Here is an 18,626-nt window from a genome sequence, read left to right on the forward strand (position 1 = left end):
TTGCCCTACTTCTTCAAGTCCACCAGCTGCAGTGTAGTTGCCAGGCTGTGGAAATCCGTACCGGGTTTTTACTCTTGCCGAGAACATAAAATTCAATTTTTTCTCTTCCCCCGCCCCCCTCCCAAAGCGAGACGTTTGAGGCGTTTATAGATACTAACCTCCCCGAACAACTCCCTCCCCGCTCCTCCACCCTAGTCGGCTCCAAGCCCTTGTCCAGTTGCCAGGGATCTTTTGCAGGGGTCTTGTCCCATCCTTCATAGTCCAGTCCTGGCTTTGGAGCCCTCCCTCGCCTTTTATTGTAGGTCTGGTCTCCCAGGGTAGCGGCCTCCTCATCGCATTCCCTTCGCATTGCCCCTGGATCCTGAAACCGCTTTTACCTGCCCGCTTGGGCGCAGCCAGAGCCTCGGATCCCTCCGTGCCCAAGTCCAGCCCTCCTTTTGCCCCTCCTTCTTGCACGTCGCTGCCAGGAAGATGGGGGCAGCTCACGCCGCCTCAGCCACTAAGCAGCCCCCTCCTGGAGCCCCCCTCCCCTGCGAGTCCAGGTCTAGGAACTCTAGGCCAGGTCTTGCTTATTCCCTCTGTATTAGGCATGACGCATTACTCCGTCTCCCGAGGAAGAATCCGGACCGAAATTTGCTTGCCCCGGGTGCATTTGGCCCTGTCGCAACTCCCTTCGTTCGTCGCATCTCTGTCTCATCCAACCCGGGTTTTGCGTACCCCTTCCAGATCTCTCATTTCTCCCCTCACCACGCTCTGCGCCTTTCCTCTACTTCACTACTGGCAAAATCCGCTCCGGGTCTTCCTTGAGCCCGTCTCCCTTCCCCCACTTCCCGTTCCAACGCCGGGATTCAGCACGTCGCCTTCCCTCTCTCCTTTTTTCCAGGGGGGGCTAAGGGGGCGAAAGGGAGGGAAATCCACCCCGGGTTTTCGGGTCCGCCCCGGTGCGCCCGGGCAGGTTGCGGCGACCAGTCCCGGGCGGCGGCTCCGGGCCGGGTTTTTTGTGCGCCCGCCGCCCCCCTCCCGGAGCGGGTGCGCCGGGGAGAGGGGCGAGCAGGCGGCTTGTCATTGCTGGTGCCCCGCGCCGGCTCGGTCCGCGCGTCCTGCGGTGCCCACGGGCCCGGCCCGGCGCCACTCCTCCGGCCACCCCGGGGGCGCGACACCGCCGCGCCCGCCTACAGCCGCGCCCCCCGCAAGCTCCGCGCCGCCCGCCCCCTACCCGAGCCCCCCGCGGCTACTGCGGGGACCCCGAGCCGTCGGCACGGGAGCTGTCGGCGCTGCGGCGCCCCCGCCCCGCCGTCTGCCGAGGAGGCCCCGGCGGATGGGACCGCGCGGGCCCTGGAGCGGCGCCGCCGGGCGGCCGGGGACTGCTGGGGCGCCCCAGCTACCCCTTTAACCCCTTGGCTGCTGCCGTCGGAGGGGGCTGGGAAGTCGCCTGGGTGCACACGTGCCGCCTCCGTCGGGGCCGCGGAGCTGCGGGGGAGATGCGGGCCACTGCTGGCGCCGCCTCGGGGGGCTCCGCCTTGCCCCAGCCCCCGGAGCTCTGACGCCGCCCCCGCCCCGCCGCCTCCACCGCCTTCCTCCCCGGGAGGGGCGCGGACCCGCTCACCCCCAGCCCCGAGTCTCCGCTGCCGCGAAGGGGCCGCCTTTGGACCTGTGTAATCCGCTTTTTTTTTTTTTTTTTTTCAATTTTTGGTTGGTGGCGGCGGTGCTGGGCCCCGCCACCCCTCGCCCGTTTCCCTCCCTCCCCCCACGGCCCCGGTTCCGGGAGATGTGCCGGGCGGGGGGCCTGGGTTCACGGAACCATAGGAGAGACGCGCAGGGTCGACCCCGGAGTGGCGCTGGACAGGTGAGTGTCTGCGGGCCCAGGGCGAGGGGGACGCCGTACCTGGGCCAGGTGTGCCGGCCGAGGTGGGGAGGATGGGAACCGGGGCCTGTCCGGGCCGGGAAGGGGGAGGGGATGCTGAAGCCGCGGGTCACCGCACCTGAACGCGAGGGGAACCAAGGGCGGCCTGCACCTCACCCCCACCGGTGAGGGAACCGGGAGGGGAGACCCCCCTCGGAGCGTCGGGGGTGCGGATGAGCGGCCGCGGGGTGCCCGTGGGGGGAGGGGACGGCGAGTGTGCCCGCGCGTGGCTGCGTGTGCCCGCGCGCGCGCCAGCCTTTGTGGGGAAGCGGCGCGGCGGTGCCTGCGTGTCCCCGGTGCGTGTGCGTGCGGGTGCTTGGCGCCCTGTTTGTGTAGGTGTCTGGGTGTGAGCGGAGAGGGTGCGTGTGCGCGCCTCGCGAGGACCCGGGACTCCGGAGGAGCCGTATCGGGGGCTGGCACCGCAGGATGCTGGGCTGGGGGTTGTTTTTCTCTGGGAGGCAGAGGCGCGGGGGATGGGGAGGCGTCTGTCTCGGTGTCTGGCTGACTGCAGCCACCGAAAGCATCTTCCTCCGCGGTACCAGGTTAGGCATGGGAAGCTGTTGGGTTTGAATCACCCGGATTCGGGCTTTGAGGACAAGCCCTCCCTCTCTTCGAGGTTGTTCATTGGGTAGAACGATGGGGTTTCGATTGTCATCTTTCTATCTGAGGGTCCTGGGACAGGAGTCCGTGCCAGAAGAGGGTGGGCGGTGCTGTGTGTGCTCCAGCCGCGGCCCAAAAAGTGGCCCCACGGGCGTTACTCCATTGCACCCCTGGCACCCATCTGAAGACAGCACCCAGCCTGCACACAGCCCCCAAGCACATCCCTGTCCCTGGTCTTACAGTCTCGGTCAGCACCCAGCCCCATCCCTGCCCAGCACCTCCCTATACCTTTGTGGTCCACTTCTCCGCTACACCGCCCCCACCCGAGTCATGGCAGCTGAGTGGGTGTCCCTGCATCCCAGTCTTGAGACAGGGCCTCCTTTCCTCCTGGCTTCTGCAGGACCCAGGGCCTGGGTTTGTCTGCCCACATCCAAACGTGGTGTTCCGGGGGGAGCAGGGGGAGGGGTTCAAAATGGCTGCCAAGATGGCTGGTTGCCTCTACGCCTCTCTCTCTCTCTCTCCCTCTCTCTGCTTGCCATGTTCTCTTAGCTGCTTCGGGAGTCACTGAGGAGCAGGGGTTGGACAGTGTGGGGACAGGTGTGGGCAACACTTGAGGGTGGATATCTGCTCTGGGCCAGCCACCCTGGATGCTGCTTGGGGAGAGGCAATTGGTCACTGATCCTCTCTCCAGCATCCAAGGGCTGGCATGAGCCTGTAACCTGACCTCAGACCCAACTTCTTCACCCCAGCTAACAGCCTGGGGGTTCCCTGCCGTCCACCTGGACTCCTAGGCCTGGCTCCCTGAATAGATCATTGGGGTGTCAGGATGCCCCACAGAGGGTCGCCGTCTGTCATCCTCTCCATCTGCTTCATGGCCGGGGGCTGAGGACTCTTGGGTGGGCCTGGGTCAGGCTCCAGCTGTAGGGGCAGGTGACTTCTCCTACCTCCCCACTCCCCTCCCACTAATGCCGAATTTATTACTTAAAAGTAGGATGAAAACAGGGAGAATAAGAGAAGGAATACAACCTTCATTATCATATCGAGAAAATCATCCGTGATTTTCCTAACTAGTAATTTGCCTGCCATGCTGTTCAGAACTGACTTGCCCATTAATTACAGAGATGAAAAATCATCTGAAAAGCGGAAAAGGGAACTAATTCGATCCCTGGCTGGCAGCAGTGGCCCCCATGCACCAAACCACAGACGTGTGTGCTCACATGTGAGTGCCCGGGCCTCTTGCTGGCATGGCCACCCTCCTCCTCTCCCTCAGTGACCTCCCACAGGACCTCAGGTCATCCCAAGCTCGCTTGTTCTCCTATGCTCCGCTAAGCCCTCCCTCCCTCCACGGGGTACCCATCCCAACCCCCACTTATGGGGAGTAGGCCTAAGGCATCAGCAGTGCTGACGCCTGCCCTTGGGCACGGAGATAGTACCCAGGGTTGGGGGAGGGCAGGGAGCTGGGGACCAGCGCACCTGGGCCATGGAGCCTGCAGGGAGGAGGAGGAAGGCAGGAGACTCGAAGCCTGGCTTCTATTCCCAGCCTGCCCTGAGGAGCCCCTTGTCCTGGGGCCCCCAGGGGGAGGGTTCAGGGGGGCCCCCTGGCTGCTCTGGAGTCTGTTTGCATCAAGCGGGTCTGGTCCTGGCCTGGGCTCCACCTGCCTGTGCAGGGCCGCCTGCAGCCTGTGCCTGGCATTTGCATCCTCCCTGGGCGCCCAGCCTGGCAGAAGAGTGAGGCACTTCAGCCCCAGCCTAGGCTTCTGGGGGCCTGGGGGCAGGGGTGCTGATCCCAGGAGGCTGTGCTGCTTGGCCCCAGAGTGGGTACCCCGATGGAGAGCAGGAGGAGTGCTATCCCCGCCGCCGTCCCCTCCCACTGGCCATGGGGAGCTGAAGTTCACTGTCTCAGTCCCCTCCTACATCTCCAGCCAGACGTGTGGCCAAGGACACACAGGAGGCTCTGGTTTCTGTGTGGGCTCCTCTCGAGTATTCAGTTTCCAGACGCCAGACATTTCCCCTCCTCCAGACCCTCCCTGGAGGCAGGAGGGGGAAACTCCTGAGATGGGGGTTCCCTGGGTCTGGAACTGGACCTGACTGCACCATCGTTTCTCCTGGGCCGGGGCTTGGCCACTTGATGAAAGAGGAAGCGGGCTCCCAGATGGGAGGGGGCTGCTGAACAGAAGCCTGGGACTGGGTCCCGCTGCCCCTAGAATCCAGTCCTCTGTTACACATCTGCACCTGTGTGTTCCTGTTCTATGTGATTTGGATGGTGACCTGTGAGTGGCCGTGTATCCACTAGGCTGGTCCTGTATTCATAAGGGTCTCCTGTGTGCTGGTGTTTGTGAGTTTTGCAGAGGGGCTGGCCGTGTGTGTGTGTGTGTGTGTGTGTGTGTGTGTGTGTGTGTGTCCATGTCCGTGTGTGAGCTGCTGTCTGCATCTTGTGTGCACCTGCAAGCATGTGCCCAGGTGTGTGTACATGGGGCTCCTTGGAGCGAGGCTGGGCACACCTCTTGATGCAATCCATGAAAATCTGCCAGGTGTCTTCTCCACTAGTTGCCGTGGGGACAGTGCCCAAGTCCTGTCCTCAGGGAGCTCACAGTCTAGCGACCCAAGCAACTTTAGTCGAGGGGCTCCTATCATAGAAGTTGGGGAGAAGTCTTGTGTCTCCCCATCCAGAGTGGTTGGAGTCCCAGCTGGGGAGGGCAGCCCCTGACTCGGGAGGCAGCAGCCCCTGCGTCTTGGCACCCCAGCTATCCCAAGCACGGGGTGTCCTGGGGTCCAGACCTGCATGATCTTCCCTATCACCTCCTCCCCTCGCCCCCTCTCTCCTCGCTGCTCCTCCAATGTGCTAAGCCTGATTCTACCCCAAGACCTTTGCACTGGCCAGCCCTTCACCTGGGGACCCTCACCCAGACATCTGCAAAGCTTTTTGCCCCCTCACCCACTTCAGATGTCACCTCCTCAGTACCTGTACCCCATGCAGCCTCCCACCAGCCTCCTGACTTTGACAGCATGGATGGCTTTTCGCACACTCTGTAATTTCCTGATTGATTGCGCCTGTTTGTTTATTGTCTGTCTCCTGGACCGGGATCCAAGTGCTCAGGGAATTTGCTATTTGGTTTGCTTTTGGACACCAGGTGCCTAGACTCAAGCCTGGACCACACTAGGTGTTTGAGAATTCTTAACTGAATGAACGGGAAGGGGGCTCTCAAAGGGCTGGAGACTCCAGGGGCTCCCCATCAAGCTGGTCCCCTTGGGGGATTGATGGCTCCCCACCTGGGGGGGTGACCAGGCCAGCTCTGCACCTGTCCCACACACACACCTTGAGGACTCTCCCTGAGGTGGCCTCATGGGTGCTGCGATATGTGGGGGTGTACTGTGGGCAGGCGACTTCCCTGCCAGGCTGCGTCCATATAGGAATTAGAGCCTGGAGAGCCATGTCGGGGGCCCCCTGCCCTTGAGGGGGGTAGGAACCCCAGGGACAAGTCCTGAGCAGCTCCTCCTCCAAGGGAACACTGACTCAGTCTCTCACACCCATGTTTCACTGGTCTGCCCTGGCCCTGGGGAACCAGCCAAGCCGAAGCCCCCTGCTACCCTCCTCCCATCTCTAAAATTTGGGGAAGATAAAAATTGTAATCAGTAAATGCCCAGGCTAAAAATAACCCTGCCCCCACAAAGCTAAAAACAGCCAGGGCCCCTCCCTCAGAGGCGAAAAATACCCCGCAGGTTAGGAGCAGGCAGGGAGGGAGCCCCGTAGGCACTCCTGTACCGTGTCAGAGAGGTGGTGGCGGTGTCAGAGAGGTGGTGCCGGCAGGGGAGGGGCCCAGGGCAGAGTCTCCCCACTGTGGCGTTTCTGTGTTGGGGCCACATCATTCTTTTGGGGGTGGGGGCTGACCTGTGCATTGTAGAACTTTCCAGCATCCTTGGCCTCTACCCTCTAGACTCCAGTAGCATCCCCCCACCCAGTTGTGACACCTAAAAGTGTCTCCAGACAATGCCAAATGGCCTGGGGAGGGGGACAGAATTGTGCGCCCTCCCAGGTGAGAGCCGCTGCTCTCTGAAGAGCCAGGTAGTAGGTGCTGGAGACCTTTTCAGGCTTTCTAGCTCTGTTGCACGTTCTTCCTCTGCCTCTTCTTCTTAACCCTTTGAAAGGGGCGAAACCATTCTTAGCTCATTGGCTGTGGGCAGTGCCCAGGCCACAGGTGGCTCACTCTGTCCTGGATCACGCCCCACCCCAGTTGCCTCTGGTGGTGGAGGTCAGGGCACCCATGGATGCACCCCCATCAGATAGTGCAGTCTGTCCCCTTCACCTCCCTGCCCTCACCTCCTCCCACTCCCCCATGCTCACTCCCTCCTGGCCACACGGCCACACTGGCTGCCTCACTGGTCCTCAAACATGCAGGTCTGATTCAGCCCCAGGACCTTTGCACAAACTATGCCCGCCATGTGGAATGCTATTCTCCCTGGGCACCTCTGTGGCTCCTCCTTCACCTTCTCAGAGCTTTGCTGAAGTGTCCGGCCTTTCTCAATCACCCTCCTTAAGATTGCATGACACCCCCCCTACACACACGCACACACACACACAAAACATGAGTTCCTCACGGATTGACATCTTTAATGCTCTGTGTCTGGCTCGTCCAGACTGTCTCTCCAGCACCTAGATCAGTGCCTGGCATCTAGTAGGTGCTCTAAAAGAGACATATAGAATTGCTGAATATTATTTCCAAGCCTCATAACCACCACTGTGAGGCTTTTGTCCCGTTTCCCCCCCGGGGGGAAGAGACAGACTGCAGAGGAGGAACGGCCACGTCACACAGCCTAAAGTGGGCACAGCTGGGATTTGAATCTCGGACCCTGAGAACCAGGGCCTCTTCCCTCCTGCACTGCTGAGCACCGTCTCCCCCTCCGTCTGGTCTCTGCATCCCCACCCTGCCCCTTTACCGCCTGTCTCCTGGGAGCCCAGCACCTTCTCCCATGCCCTCTGCCTCAGGCTCTGGCTCCTGTGACAGTTTTCAGCACTGCTCTCCTGTGCCCATGAGGCATATGGCCGGACTATATACACCTTGGGGTGGAAGTGGACCCCGGGCCACTGTGTTACCAACCTGCCGCAGTGAGGAGCATAGAGGAGGTGCCCGCTGGCCTGTAAGTCAGGGAGAGCTTCCTGGTGGAGGGGGCTTCCCAGCCAAGGCCTGGAGGACAAGGAGGGATGAAATGGAGGGGACGGAGAGCTTATGAGAGGGAGGGGCCCGCCTTGAGGTCAGAAAGAAGGCGGATGGCTTGGAGAGGAAAAGGAAAGACATCTGGCCAGGCATGGAGAGAGGAGGCTTGTCTTAGGGGCCGAAGGACTGTTTGTGGGTTTGCGTTTCTACTTGTCCATGGGGCTGGGGAGGCCTGTGAAGGGGTCAAGCCCCATGAGACAGGGTTGGAATGTTCAGCACATGCTCTCTCTGGCTGCTTTGTGGGAGAGAACTGCAGAGGGCAGGGAGGGAGGCCAGGAGGCCGGTGGGGGGAGGAGGCCACTGCGGCTGTCAAGGTGAAGGCTCGGGTGGAGGCCTTGAGACAGTAGAGGTGGACCAGTGTGGAGTTTTTGAGACAGAGTTGATATGATTTAGTGGCTAACAGGCTGGAGGGCAGAGGGAAGGGGGGATGGGGAAACTGCAGGTTTCTGGTTTTGACAGCAGGGTGGACCCAGAGAAACGAAGAAGTTGGGGGTGGGGAGCACCCTCTGCTCTCAGCAACAAGCCTCCTCCACTGCCCCGACATACGCACACACACAGTTTAATCTTCCCTTGCCAGCCAGAGTCTGTGAGTACCTGAGTCAGGGCATATCTTTTCCCCACTCAGAACCTCCGCAGCTCCCACCTCACTCCCGCACATTCCCTCACTCGGCGCTCAGGCCCTGCTCGCTTGGCCCTGTAAACCTATCCCCACCCCTTCTCACTCTCCCTTCATTCACTGGGCCAAAGCCACAAGCCAGCAAATTCCTACCTCAGGGCCTTTGCATGTGCTGTTCCTGCCACCTAGGATACTCTTTCTCCAGTAACTGGATGACTCACCTCCTTGAGACCTCTGTTAAAATGTTTTTGGTGATGTGTTCCATGACTACCCATCTACATTGGCACCCACACACTCCCCCCCACCCCCATAAGCCTGTTGTCCTCCAAAGCACTTGTGACCAGGTGGGGACCAGATAACTGTCCACCAAATGGAAGACCTATCCTGTGGGTCTGTTTCATCTTTGTTCATTAAACAAATTAACAAGTACCCTCTCCTTGCCCAGGGCTGGGCAGGCAACAGAGAGCCAGGCCAACCTGCGATGGAACTTTCCCTGCAGAGTCTGCAGCTGGTGGATAGAAAGATGTTCAACAGCAGAGCCCAGGTCCAATGAGGGGAGCAAAATGTGGAAGCCAGTATGCTGCTGGTGTGGGTACTGGAGGGACCCACACAGTCCTGTCAGGCAGAGCCTTTTGAAGGAAGAAGGAGCAGAGGGTGGGAATCCTCTGTGTATGTGAGAGAGAGGTGTTGGGGGTGAGGAGAGAACAGGCCCCTTGGGAGGCCAGAGCAGAGAAGATGATGAGAAGGTGGCAGGAGACCAGGGCCTGAAATGCTGTGTTGAGGCCTCTTGGGCAATAGGGAGCCATAGAGGACTGTATACAGGAAGGGATGTGATCAGGTTTTCACCTTGCAGAGATCACTATGGCTGCAGGGTGGAGATCAGATTGGGAGGTAGTGGCAGATAGATGAGGAGAGCAGGGAGGAGGCAGCCAGGGAGAAGGGGATGCTTTGAATGGTTCCAGCCCCCTGCAGTCCAGCACCACTTGGCAGCCAGAGTGACCTTTTAAAATTTACAAGACAGACAAACCCCACCCTGTGGCGCCAACAGCTAGTGGGAGAGAGATAATAAGCAAATAAGTAAAAGGCGTGGCTGGCGTGCTAGCGTGAGTTCCGTGGCATACTAAAGCCAGAGCAGGAGTGCTGGGGCCAGAAGGGCTGCCCAGAGACAGCAGCGTCTGAGCAAAGACCGGAAAGGGGCAAGGGAGGAGTTACGCAGGTATGTGGGGAGGAGGGAACAGCCTGTGCAAAGGCCCTGAGAGGGGACTGTGCCTGGTGCTAGTGAGTAAGGAGAAAAGTGGAAGGAGGTGAGGGTAGGGAGGGGGTGGAGCAGAGTGTGCTGGGCCTTGTGTGCTGAGGAAGGACTTCGGCTTTTGCTCTGAGCGAGATGGGAGTCTTGAAGGGTTCTCAGCAGAGGAGGGACGTGCTGGGACTCAGGTGCTCACAGGCGCCCTCTGGCTGCTGTTGGGGGAACAGACTGGGCTGCGAGGATGGAGAGCCAGGAGACAGGCGAGGAGAGGACAGAGCTGGATGAGGGGGAGATGATGGGGCTGGACCAGGGAGGCGACCAGGGAGTAGGGGGAAAGTGAGCAGATTCTGACAGAATCTGCTATAGGGATTCCTACGCAGGAGCTGCTGTAAGGATGAGAGAAGCCGGATCCAGATTAACTGTACGGTTCTAGAGTGCCTGGGAGGACTGGGCTGCCCTCTGCTGAGATGTGGGAAGATGGAGGGACGGAGCTGAGGGTTTGGTGGGGATCCTGCCTTCCTGGAACCCACAGCCCCCTTCCTGAAGGAGTCCTTGTGCCTGACACTCTGAGCACTTGCTTCATCTCTGCAAGGGAAATCTATTAGTCTTAGAGTAGGGATGGGGAAATGGGCTCAGAGAGGCCGAGAGCCTGGCCTGAGGCTGCACAGCAGATTCAAACCCAGGAACCAAGTCTTTGTACCTATCCCAGGGCCTGCCACTTACCCACTTGGCTATGCCCAAGAGTTTCTTGGAGGAGGAGGGCCTGGGGAGCTGGGCTCTCAGGTTGCCAAATTTGGGGAGGACTTAAGGCTGCTGGGGAGGGAGCAAGAGGCAGGAGACTTCTGTGTTGAGGGGCCCAGAACCCCCCTGTTGGTGCCCCCCCAGGCATTCAGACTCCCACCCACTCATGCACAGAGGGTTGCCATGGCAACGTCACTCTAGGGCAGGCTAGCAGCACCCCCTCTCCTCCAGCAGCCGGTTCTCCTCCTGTCACCCTTCCGTGCCCCATCCCAGGGCACCTGAGGACAGAGCCTGGGCCAGGCCACCTGCCCCTGGGACCCTCCTGCCCTCACGTCTTGACTTGAGACTGATGTGGGGCTCAGCAGCAGGTGTGGGGCCAGTGGGCAGCCGGCATGACCTGGGGGTCTGACACACCTGGGACCCTGTCCCCCTCCTAGCCCTGTTTCCCATGCACTCACCCAAATCCACTGAGGCCCGAGATGGGGATGGACGCAGGTGTGGGCTCACCAACTTCTGTGGGTGTGGAACCTCCGAGTGTGTCCACTTCTGAGGACACTCAGTCACACAGGTGCAGTGGGGACCCAGAGGAGGGGGTTCTTCTGGCCCCCCAGGTCTTCCCAGCTCTCTGTGCCCAGCCTGGGGTTTAAAGCCCCCCTTGCCAGTTGGATGCCCCTGGGATCTCACTTTCCTCTTCTGTAAAATGTGGGTACACACCCCCCACCCCTTACTAAGTTCTTATTAGGATTAAATGAGACACAGGCATGCAGTACTCAGAATGGAACAGAGAAGTGTCAGCCACTGTCCCTGGCATTGTGGGCAGTTCTGGCAAACTGGAGGTCCCAGCTGGCCCCCGACACCCCATAGTTTGTGAAAGGTTCCCCTGAAGCCATGTGGTCAGGGCCCTGCCCCCATCTCTGCCTCCACCACCCCCTGCCATGTGTCCTGACCCCTGACCCCAGACTGGGTGGCTTTAACGATGGAAATGTATTGTCTCCCGGTTCTAGAGGCCGCAAGTCCAAGACCAAGGCAGGGGTGGTTCCTCCTGGGCGCTCTGAGGGAGACCCTCTCCTCTGGCCTCTGGTGGTTTCCAGCAGTCCTTGGTCTTCCTTGGCTTGCGGACACATCACCCTGATCTCTGCCTCCGTCCTCATGTGGCATTCTCCTTGAGTGTGTGTGTCCAAATGTCCCCTTTTGATGAGGACACCAGTCATACTGCATTAGGGTCCACCCTAGTGACCTCATTCATTTTAACTTGATTATCTCGTTAAAGACCCTGTCTCCCAGTAAGTCCCCATTCTGAGATGCTGGGGGACGGGACTCCAGTATATGCTCTTTTGTTGGGGGCGGGGCACACTTCCATCCATAAGATGCCTGCCCAAGGCTTCAGGGATGTGCAGGCCTGGGTCTCCCAGGTGGTTCCCACCCACCACGTCCCACCTTCCTCCTCGCCCGGGTGCACACCGGGCGGCGGGTGAAGCTCCCTGGGCCCGGTGGGCCAGGAAGAGAGGGAACACAGACTGCAGTGCCCAGCTCGGCTGACTCCATCTTTGAGGTGGGGACAGTTCTGGGGGTGCCCAGGGCTTCCTGGAGGAGCTGTTCCAGGGAGGGGGCTTCGGGGAGCAGCAGGCAGCCCATGGGGAACACTTTCTGTGCCCCTGAGGCACTGGTGCCCTGAGTGTCCCACGGGTGTGCATTCACCTTGTTGGGCAGCTCCCCTGTGAGTTATCTGCATTTTACCCAGAGGAAAGTGGAGAATTGGGAGGTTATGGGAGTGCAAGTTGCTATGATGTGGGGTGGCGGGGGCCCCATGAGCTGAGATCTAAGGGACACGGGTATGGGGACCCAGGCCAAGACTACACAATGGGACCCGGCGTGGCTGGAGGGGTGGATGGGAGGGGCAGGAGCCAGGCGTGTGTGGCCTCATGAGCCGTGGAGTAGGAGCGGGGGCAGGGATTTCAACAGGAAGCGATGTGTTGAGATTGTCTTGAAAAAGACCGCTCTTCGGAAACAGACCAGGCTGAAGGTGCCTTGGAGACGCAGATGGAAGTGTGGACATGAGGAGAGAGATGGGGCTGGGACTCAGATGTGGCAGTCATCACGGTCTAGATGGTGTCTAAAGCCATGAGTCGGGGGGCGGCGGGTATAGCTCAGTGGTAAAGCACGTGCTTAGCACGCAGAAGGTCCTGGGTTCAATCCCCAGTACCTCCATTAACTAAATAAATAAAGCTATGAGGCTGGTTGGATCCCTGAGGCGGGGATGTGGGTGGGGAGAAGGCCTGGAGTCCAGCATCCCAACATCCCAGGGTGCTTGGACGGATGCTCCCGGGGCCCTGACTCATGCTGTGCTGTGACAGCACCCTCCAGTGGGTCCGATGCTGTGCTGGCCTACTGTGTGTGCAGACTGTTGTCCTTTCCAGAACCCTGGCAGATTTGAGTCCCCGAGGGAACGGAGATGAGGCAGGGGAAAGAACCAGCTCAGGGTCACTGGGCATGAAATGGCAGAGTCAGGCTCCAGACCCACACTGGCCAGCTGCCCCTGGCATCTGGCAGTCTCTCCAGCAGTCACCAGATGCTAACCAGTTTAACTCCCTAAGGGAGAGTGTCCTTCAGCCTAGGGTCAGTGCCTCCCCTGAGCCTGACCATGGCTGGAAGATGAGGTAGGGGGAGAAATGAGTGGTGAAGAACTCCACCACCACCACCACGAAAACTCATAAAACCCCATGGAATGCACTGAAACTGTCGAAGGCCTGACCTGGGCAGGGTTGCGACAGATGAGAGATGCTTGTGGGCTGAGGAAGCAGAGCAGGTAGTTTCCTGAAAGCAGGAAGGTGGTGAGAGGGGGCACAGATTGCTGCTGCGGGGTGGGGTCCGGGAGCAGGTCTGCAGGGCTCACTGGGAAATCACCTTCCCATTTCAAGAGACAGGCCTGGAGGTGTGGATCTTGCCCCGTGGGCAGGCCGCTCACATCTTTATTTCTTGAGAACCTGTGCTGAGTCCTTGCCCTCAGGAGCTCACAGTCTAGTGGGGGAGGCTGACAACATGACCTGCTTATAGAAGAAGGTAATTTCAGGTGCCGTGGATTAAAAATGGGGCTAAAGGGCGAGGTGGCGGGAGTGGTCGGGCTGGTGGGGGTAGGTCACTCCACTGGGGTGACCTTGGTGTTGAGCCCTGAGTGGTGAGAGGCTGCTGCAGGTGTGCGGGGTTGCCGGGAGAGTATTCCAAGTAGAAGAACAGCCCAGGCAAAGGCTCGAGCTGGAAGGAAGCTGGAGCTTCTTGGAACAGGACAGGGGCAGGTTGGAGAGGGTCGTGGCACCAGGGAACCAGAGGCCTCTAGGCCCTGGTGAGGAACAGAGACCTCAGGGGAGAGCAGAGGAGGAGGTTAATACTCAGACCTACATCATTAAGTGATCCCTTAGCACTGAGTGGAGGCAGGGAGGCTGGGAGGAGGAGGCCAGAGCAAGCATCCAGGTGTGGCAGGATGGTGGCTTGGTCCTGATGGTGGCACCGGGGGCTAGAAGTGGGCAGGTTGGAGAGATACTCTGGAGGCAGAGCTCATGGGACTTGCTGATGGAGCGGCTTATGAAGGGGAGGGGAAGAGAGGAGGGAGGAATTGAGGAGGATTCTTAAGTTGAGGGTATGAGATTCATTCAACATTCATTGCTCTGTGTCAGATCTGTTATAAGAAGCTGGGAATGGGGTCAAGAGCAAAACAATGCAATGATCCCTGTCTGTGCAGCGGCCCTTCCATAAAAGAGATAACTAGTTACATTTGAACCAAGGCCTAAAGGAGGTGAGGGAGCTGAGGGAGAAGCCATGCGAATAACTAGCAGGCAGGAGATATATGCAGAGGAAGTAACAAGTGCAAAGGCCCTGGGGCAGGGCCTGGTGGGGTTGAGGAATAGCAGGAGGCAGGAGTGGCTAGAGCAGAGGTGGGGTCAGGAAGCTAACTGGGCTGATAGATAGGCTTTCATTTGAGGGGAAAAAACAGTAGTCGGGGTTCTTTTGAGAGATTCCAAACAGATTTGGGAAGTATTGGCCAGTCAGTGGTGCTAAGACCGTGGGACAGGCTAGGGTGAAGGTGAGAGGACAGAGCAGGAGGTTTGCACACTGGAGGGCTGGTTAAAACACAGGGTGCTGGCCCTCCTCAGAGCATGTGTGTTTCTAGCAAGTTCCTGGCCAGGCTGGTGCCACCCTTGGAGAACCCGAGTGTAGACAAAGCAGAGGTCCGAGATTAGAGATCTGGGCTTGCAACCTTGAGAGTATCCAGGGGAGATGGAGGGAACAAGAAGGGAAGGAGAGGCTGTGAGGGAGAGGAAACAGTTCAGAACCAGGCTTTGTCACTCGGAGCCACTATGTCTGGGAACAGACAGACAGCGGGGAAGGACTGCAACTCCCACCCTCCTTCACCCTCCCTGGCTCCCCAGGGGCTGCACCCGCCCCTCGCCCCACCTGCCTGTCTCCAGCTTACCCCGAGGGTCCCCCTGAGAGGAAAGAGGGGACTTGGTTGTCCCTGGTCCCCGATCTGTGGCGCCAGCCAGCTGGATTCTAATGAGCTACCAGAGCCAGAGAGACAGGAAGCAGGGGGCTGGGGGTGGGGACCTGGATTCCTGCCCAAGATCGGGAGACTGCGAGCTGGGGCCAAGATGCCTGGGTCCCCCACCCTGGATGCCTCACTGGGTGAGGACGCAGGGTCTCAATTTCGGGCTGGGGAAGAGGCTTCCAGAGAATTGTCCTCTGTGTTGGGGGGTTTGAGGCCTGCCTGGGTGCAGGGGGGTCCTTCACAGCCCTGACACCCTGATGAGTCACCCGAGGGGGGCGCCAGACCACAGGAGGTGCTTCTAGGAGGTACCGTATTGCCCGAGGTGCCCAGGTGGGTGGGTCTGTCTGCCGGAGTGGGGATGGGGAGTGGGCAGTGTGAGCCAGAGGTCTTGGAGGGGGATCAGCCTGTGCCCCCAGGGTGTGGCTTCTGTCAGATACAACTGGCCTGAGGGAATTACATCCACTGGCCCCTCAGGATTGCAGGATGGAAGCCTTCGGCAGCCAGCAGAAGGAGAGGGGACCAGCCCAAACACCCCTCTTCCTGGGTTTGCTGGAGGCCCCCCTCAGCTCCCGCCTCACTTTCCCTGTCCTCCCCAGGCTGGTGGGCCAGGTCGTGGTGCCCACCTGGTGATGCGGGGCGAGGCCCCCTGCACAGGCCACTGAGCGCCCGGAACACACCGCTGGCCGCCGCCATGGCCCGCCTGGCTGCCGTGCTCTGGAGTCTCTGCATCACTGCGGTCCTGGTCACCTCGGCCACCCAAGGTAGGTGCTGCTAGGGCTGGGGACGGGCTGCGCCTCCAAAACCGTCCCAGGAGGGTGGATCAAACACTGAAATACCTCCCGACCACTTGTTAAAGAGCCACAGCCCCCACCTGGGCCCGGACAGTGGCGGAACCAGGCCAGAGGAAGACTGGGTGGTTACACCCCCGGCACCACCACGCGGTCCCTGGATCAGCCCCCCACCCCCCAACCCAGAGCACCAGGGGTCATCCCATGGGGGTTCCTGGAGCCTGGGACTTGGGCTGTGGCCTCCTGGGACCGGGACAGGCCTTCCCGGTGAGCAGACGCCTTCTATCTTGTGTGTGTCTCTCTCCGTGTGATTACATCTCCGAGGCTCTCGCTGGGAAGAAGGCTTAATTAAAGCATGCCCGCTGACGTTTATTTAAAAACAACTAATTACCCGGCCCGGCCCTATGCCGGCCCCGGGATCCTGTGCACGCCACAATTAGTGCCCCAAGCCTGCCCGCCCACCCTCGCCAATTACTCAATTATAGTCCCCATGGTAGGCCCAGGTGGGGGCCAGGGCAGTTCGAGAGGAGAGGCAGAGGGAAGAGGCCCATTGGCCTTGCCCTTGCCTTGGGTATGCCCCCTGCCTGCCCCTCCCAGCCCATCTGGAGGGCACTGGTGGTGGACCCTGCCACCCAGGGCCCCTTCACATAGCCCCATGCTCCAGAAAGCCACAGAGGTGGAGGGGTGTTGTTCAGCCATGCCACAGGGCCTTGGCACTGCCCCGACCAACTGGTACCCTCTGCTCCTGGAGCACCGGTTTTCTCTACCCATCCAGGTCCTGCCCTACAGCCCCAGCTGGGCCAGGATGGGCTGCTTCCACCCCCAGACCCCTCTGAGCCAGCCCTCCACCCCCAGCCTCCTTCCCAAGCCCAGAAAGGGCTAAAATTAGATGTGGAGGCAGATGGAGCTAGAGGAACACATGTAAAACTTTCCCCCCAGCGGGACTCAGCTCACCCCAAAAAACCTCAAGGGCCTAGCTGCCAACTCCGCTGGGCCCCCAGCCGGCACTGGAGGGACCAGATCTCAGAAAAGGGACCCATTTCGCTCTGCTGCCATCATGCAGGGGTACCTTTTCTTCATCTGCAAGTGACAGTCCCTACAATGGTGCCTCGGGGCCACTCTGCACCCCCACTCCCCTCTGGCATCCTGCAAGGTCTGGCTGGGAACAGTGTCTAAGAAGGTGGCCACCCTGCAGGCATGGACTGAGCCGGCCCTGTCCGACAGAGACTAGCTGCCTTAATACTCTTAATGATAACAGTAATTAGCAGCCTATTGCCTCACTATGTACTGGGTGCACTGCACCCTCTGCTTGGGTCTACGAGGTAGGAGTTGTCAGCTCCTTAGGGAAGGAAATGGGCCCAGAGTTGATCAGTGACTGGACAAGGCTATCAGCCAGGGAGTGGCCCAGCTGGGATTTAAAGCCCGGCCACCTGGCTCCTGAATCCAAGTTCTCAGTCCCTGAATGGCACAGGATGGGAACTGACATGTCACAGTGCAACCCCTTGGAGAACTGGGCATGCCCATAGCATGTTCTTTCATTGTCAGGGCAACTGTGGGAGGTTTTCCAGGTGAAAGCAAGGAGGCCCCTCCCTGTGGCGCCCTCACTGTGCATGGCACCATACCTCCTTCAGATCATTTTCTATGGGGAAGTTATAGCTCTGGTAGAGCATGTGCTTAGCATGCACAAGGTCATGGGTTCAATCCCCAGCACCTCCATTAAAATAAGTAAATACATAACTTTTTTAAAAATCGCCTTATCTCCCCCCCCAAAAAAGTCTTAAAAAATAAAATAAATTAAAAAACGATTTTTCTAGCACAGCATCCTCTTAGGACAGCACTGGGCTGTGGTGATCCGTTTTATAGATCTGGAAACTGAGGCCTGGTGAGGTTCCGGCAGTGGCCGTCCAAACTAGAGCATGTAGCAGAATTGCTGGTGGGCGCGTTGAAGGTTCCTGGTTTCATCCCCCAGATGCTGAGTCAGCAGGCCTGGGTCAGGGGACACAGAATCTGCATTCTGAACGGGATGCTGATACTGCTGATTTCCAGGCCACACCATGCGTGAGAAGCCCTGGCCCAAAGGACACACCTGGCCTTTCAGCTGGGAAGTGGCAATGCCATGCTCTGTGGTTTCTTCTAGAACATGAGCGCATCCCCTCTGCCCCCTCTGCTCCTTGCATGGGGCAGTGTGAAGTTGGGGAAGGGCCCCAGGCTACCCTCCCTTCTGATATCAGTTGCAAGTTTGGGGATCCCCCAGACCACCCTCAGATTTGATGATTCGCCTCAGGGATTCACAGAATTCAGAAACACCATTATACTCGTGGTTACAGTTTATGGCGGTGAACAGACACAGATTAAGATCAGCCAAGAGAAAAGGCACATGGGGCAGCATCCAGGAAAGTTCCACGCACAGGGCTTCTGCTTGTTCCCCCTCAGTGCAGTTGCGGACAGCGGGAACTCTCCTGGCAGCGACAAGTGACAGCGTGCACGTTGTACTGCCTGCTAATTCGGGAAGCTCCCCTGAGCCTTGGTGTCTAGAGTCTTCACTGGGGCTCAGTCACGTAGACCGGGCTGTCCACCCACGGGGTGGCCTCGGTCTCCAGCCCCTCCAGAAGCCAGCAGAAACCACGCTGTTACTGTATGGGTTTCCTAGGGCTCCTGTAACAAAGTACCACAGAGCTGGGGACTTAAGCAACAGAAAAGTATTCTGTCCCCGTTCTAGAGGCTAGAAGTCCAAGGTCAGGGTGTCAGCAGGCTCGGTTCCTTCCGAGGACCACAAGGGAACGGTCTGTTCCAGGCCCCTCTCCTTGGTTTGTCGGCGGCTGTCTTCTCCCTGTCTCTGCATGTCTTCCTACTGGGCGTCCCTCAGGGTCCAAATTTCCTCTGTTTCCAAGGACACCGTTCATATTGGATTAGGGCCCACCTTAATGGCCTCATTTTAATCTGATTACCTCTGTAAAGACCCTATCACCAAATGCAGTC

The 18,626-nt window shown here is 59.2% G+C and overlaps 1 protein-coding gene across 5 annotated transcripts in view; it reads left to right on the forward strand.

Moving 5' to 3' along the window:
- The first annotated feature begins 660 nt into the window (after window positions 1–660).
- Window positions 661–18,626, forward strand: part of ADGRL1 (adhesion G protein-coupled receptor L1) — a 43,840-nt gene continuing 25,874 nt past the window's right edge. Inside the window, exons 1-2 of one of the 5 annotated variants that reach the window (XM_074350598.1) lie at window positions 661–1,846; window positions 15,456–15,620. In XM_074350598.1, coding sequence (XP_074206699.1) covers window positions 15,551–15,620 — 70 coding nt within the window. In that variant the 5' untranslated portion in view covers window positions 661–1,846; window positions 15,456–15,550. The remainder of the gene's footprint in view (window positions 1,847–15,455; window positions 15,621–18,626) is intronic. The other 4 variants (XR_012501632.1, XM_074350596.1, XM_074350595.1 and 1 more) reach the window with 4 other exon arrangements.

The sequence above is a fragment of the Camelus bactrianus genome, chromosome 22 (genome assembly GCF_048773025.1).
Source record: "Camelus bactrianus isolate YW-2024 breed Bactrian camel chromosome 22, ASM4877302v1, whole genome shotgun sequence".
In the NCBI taxonomy this organism is placed as follows: domain Eukaryota; kingdom Metazoa; phylum Chordata; class Mammalia; order Artiodactyla; family Camelidae; genus Camelus; species Camelus bactrianus.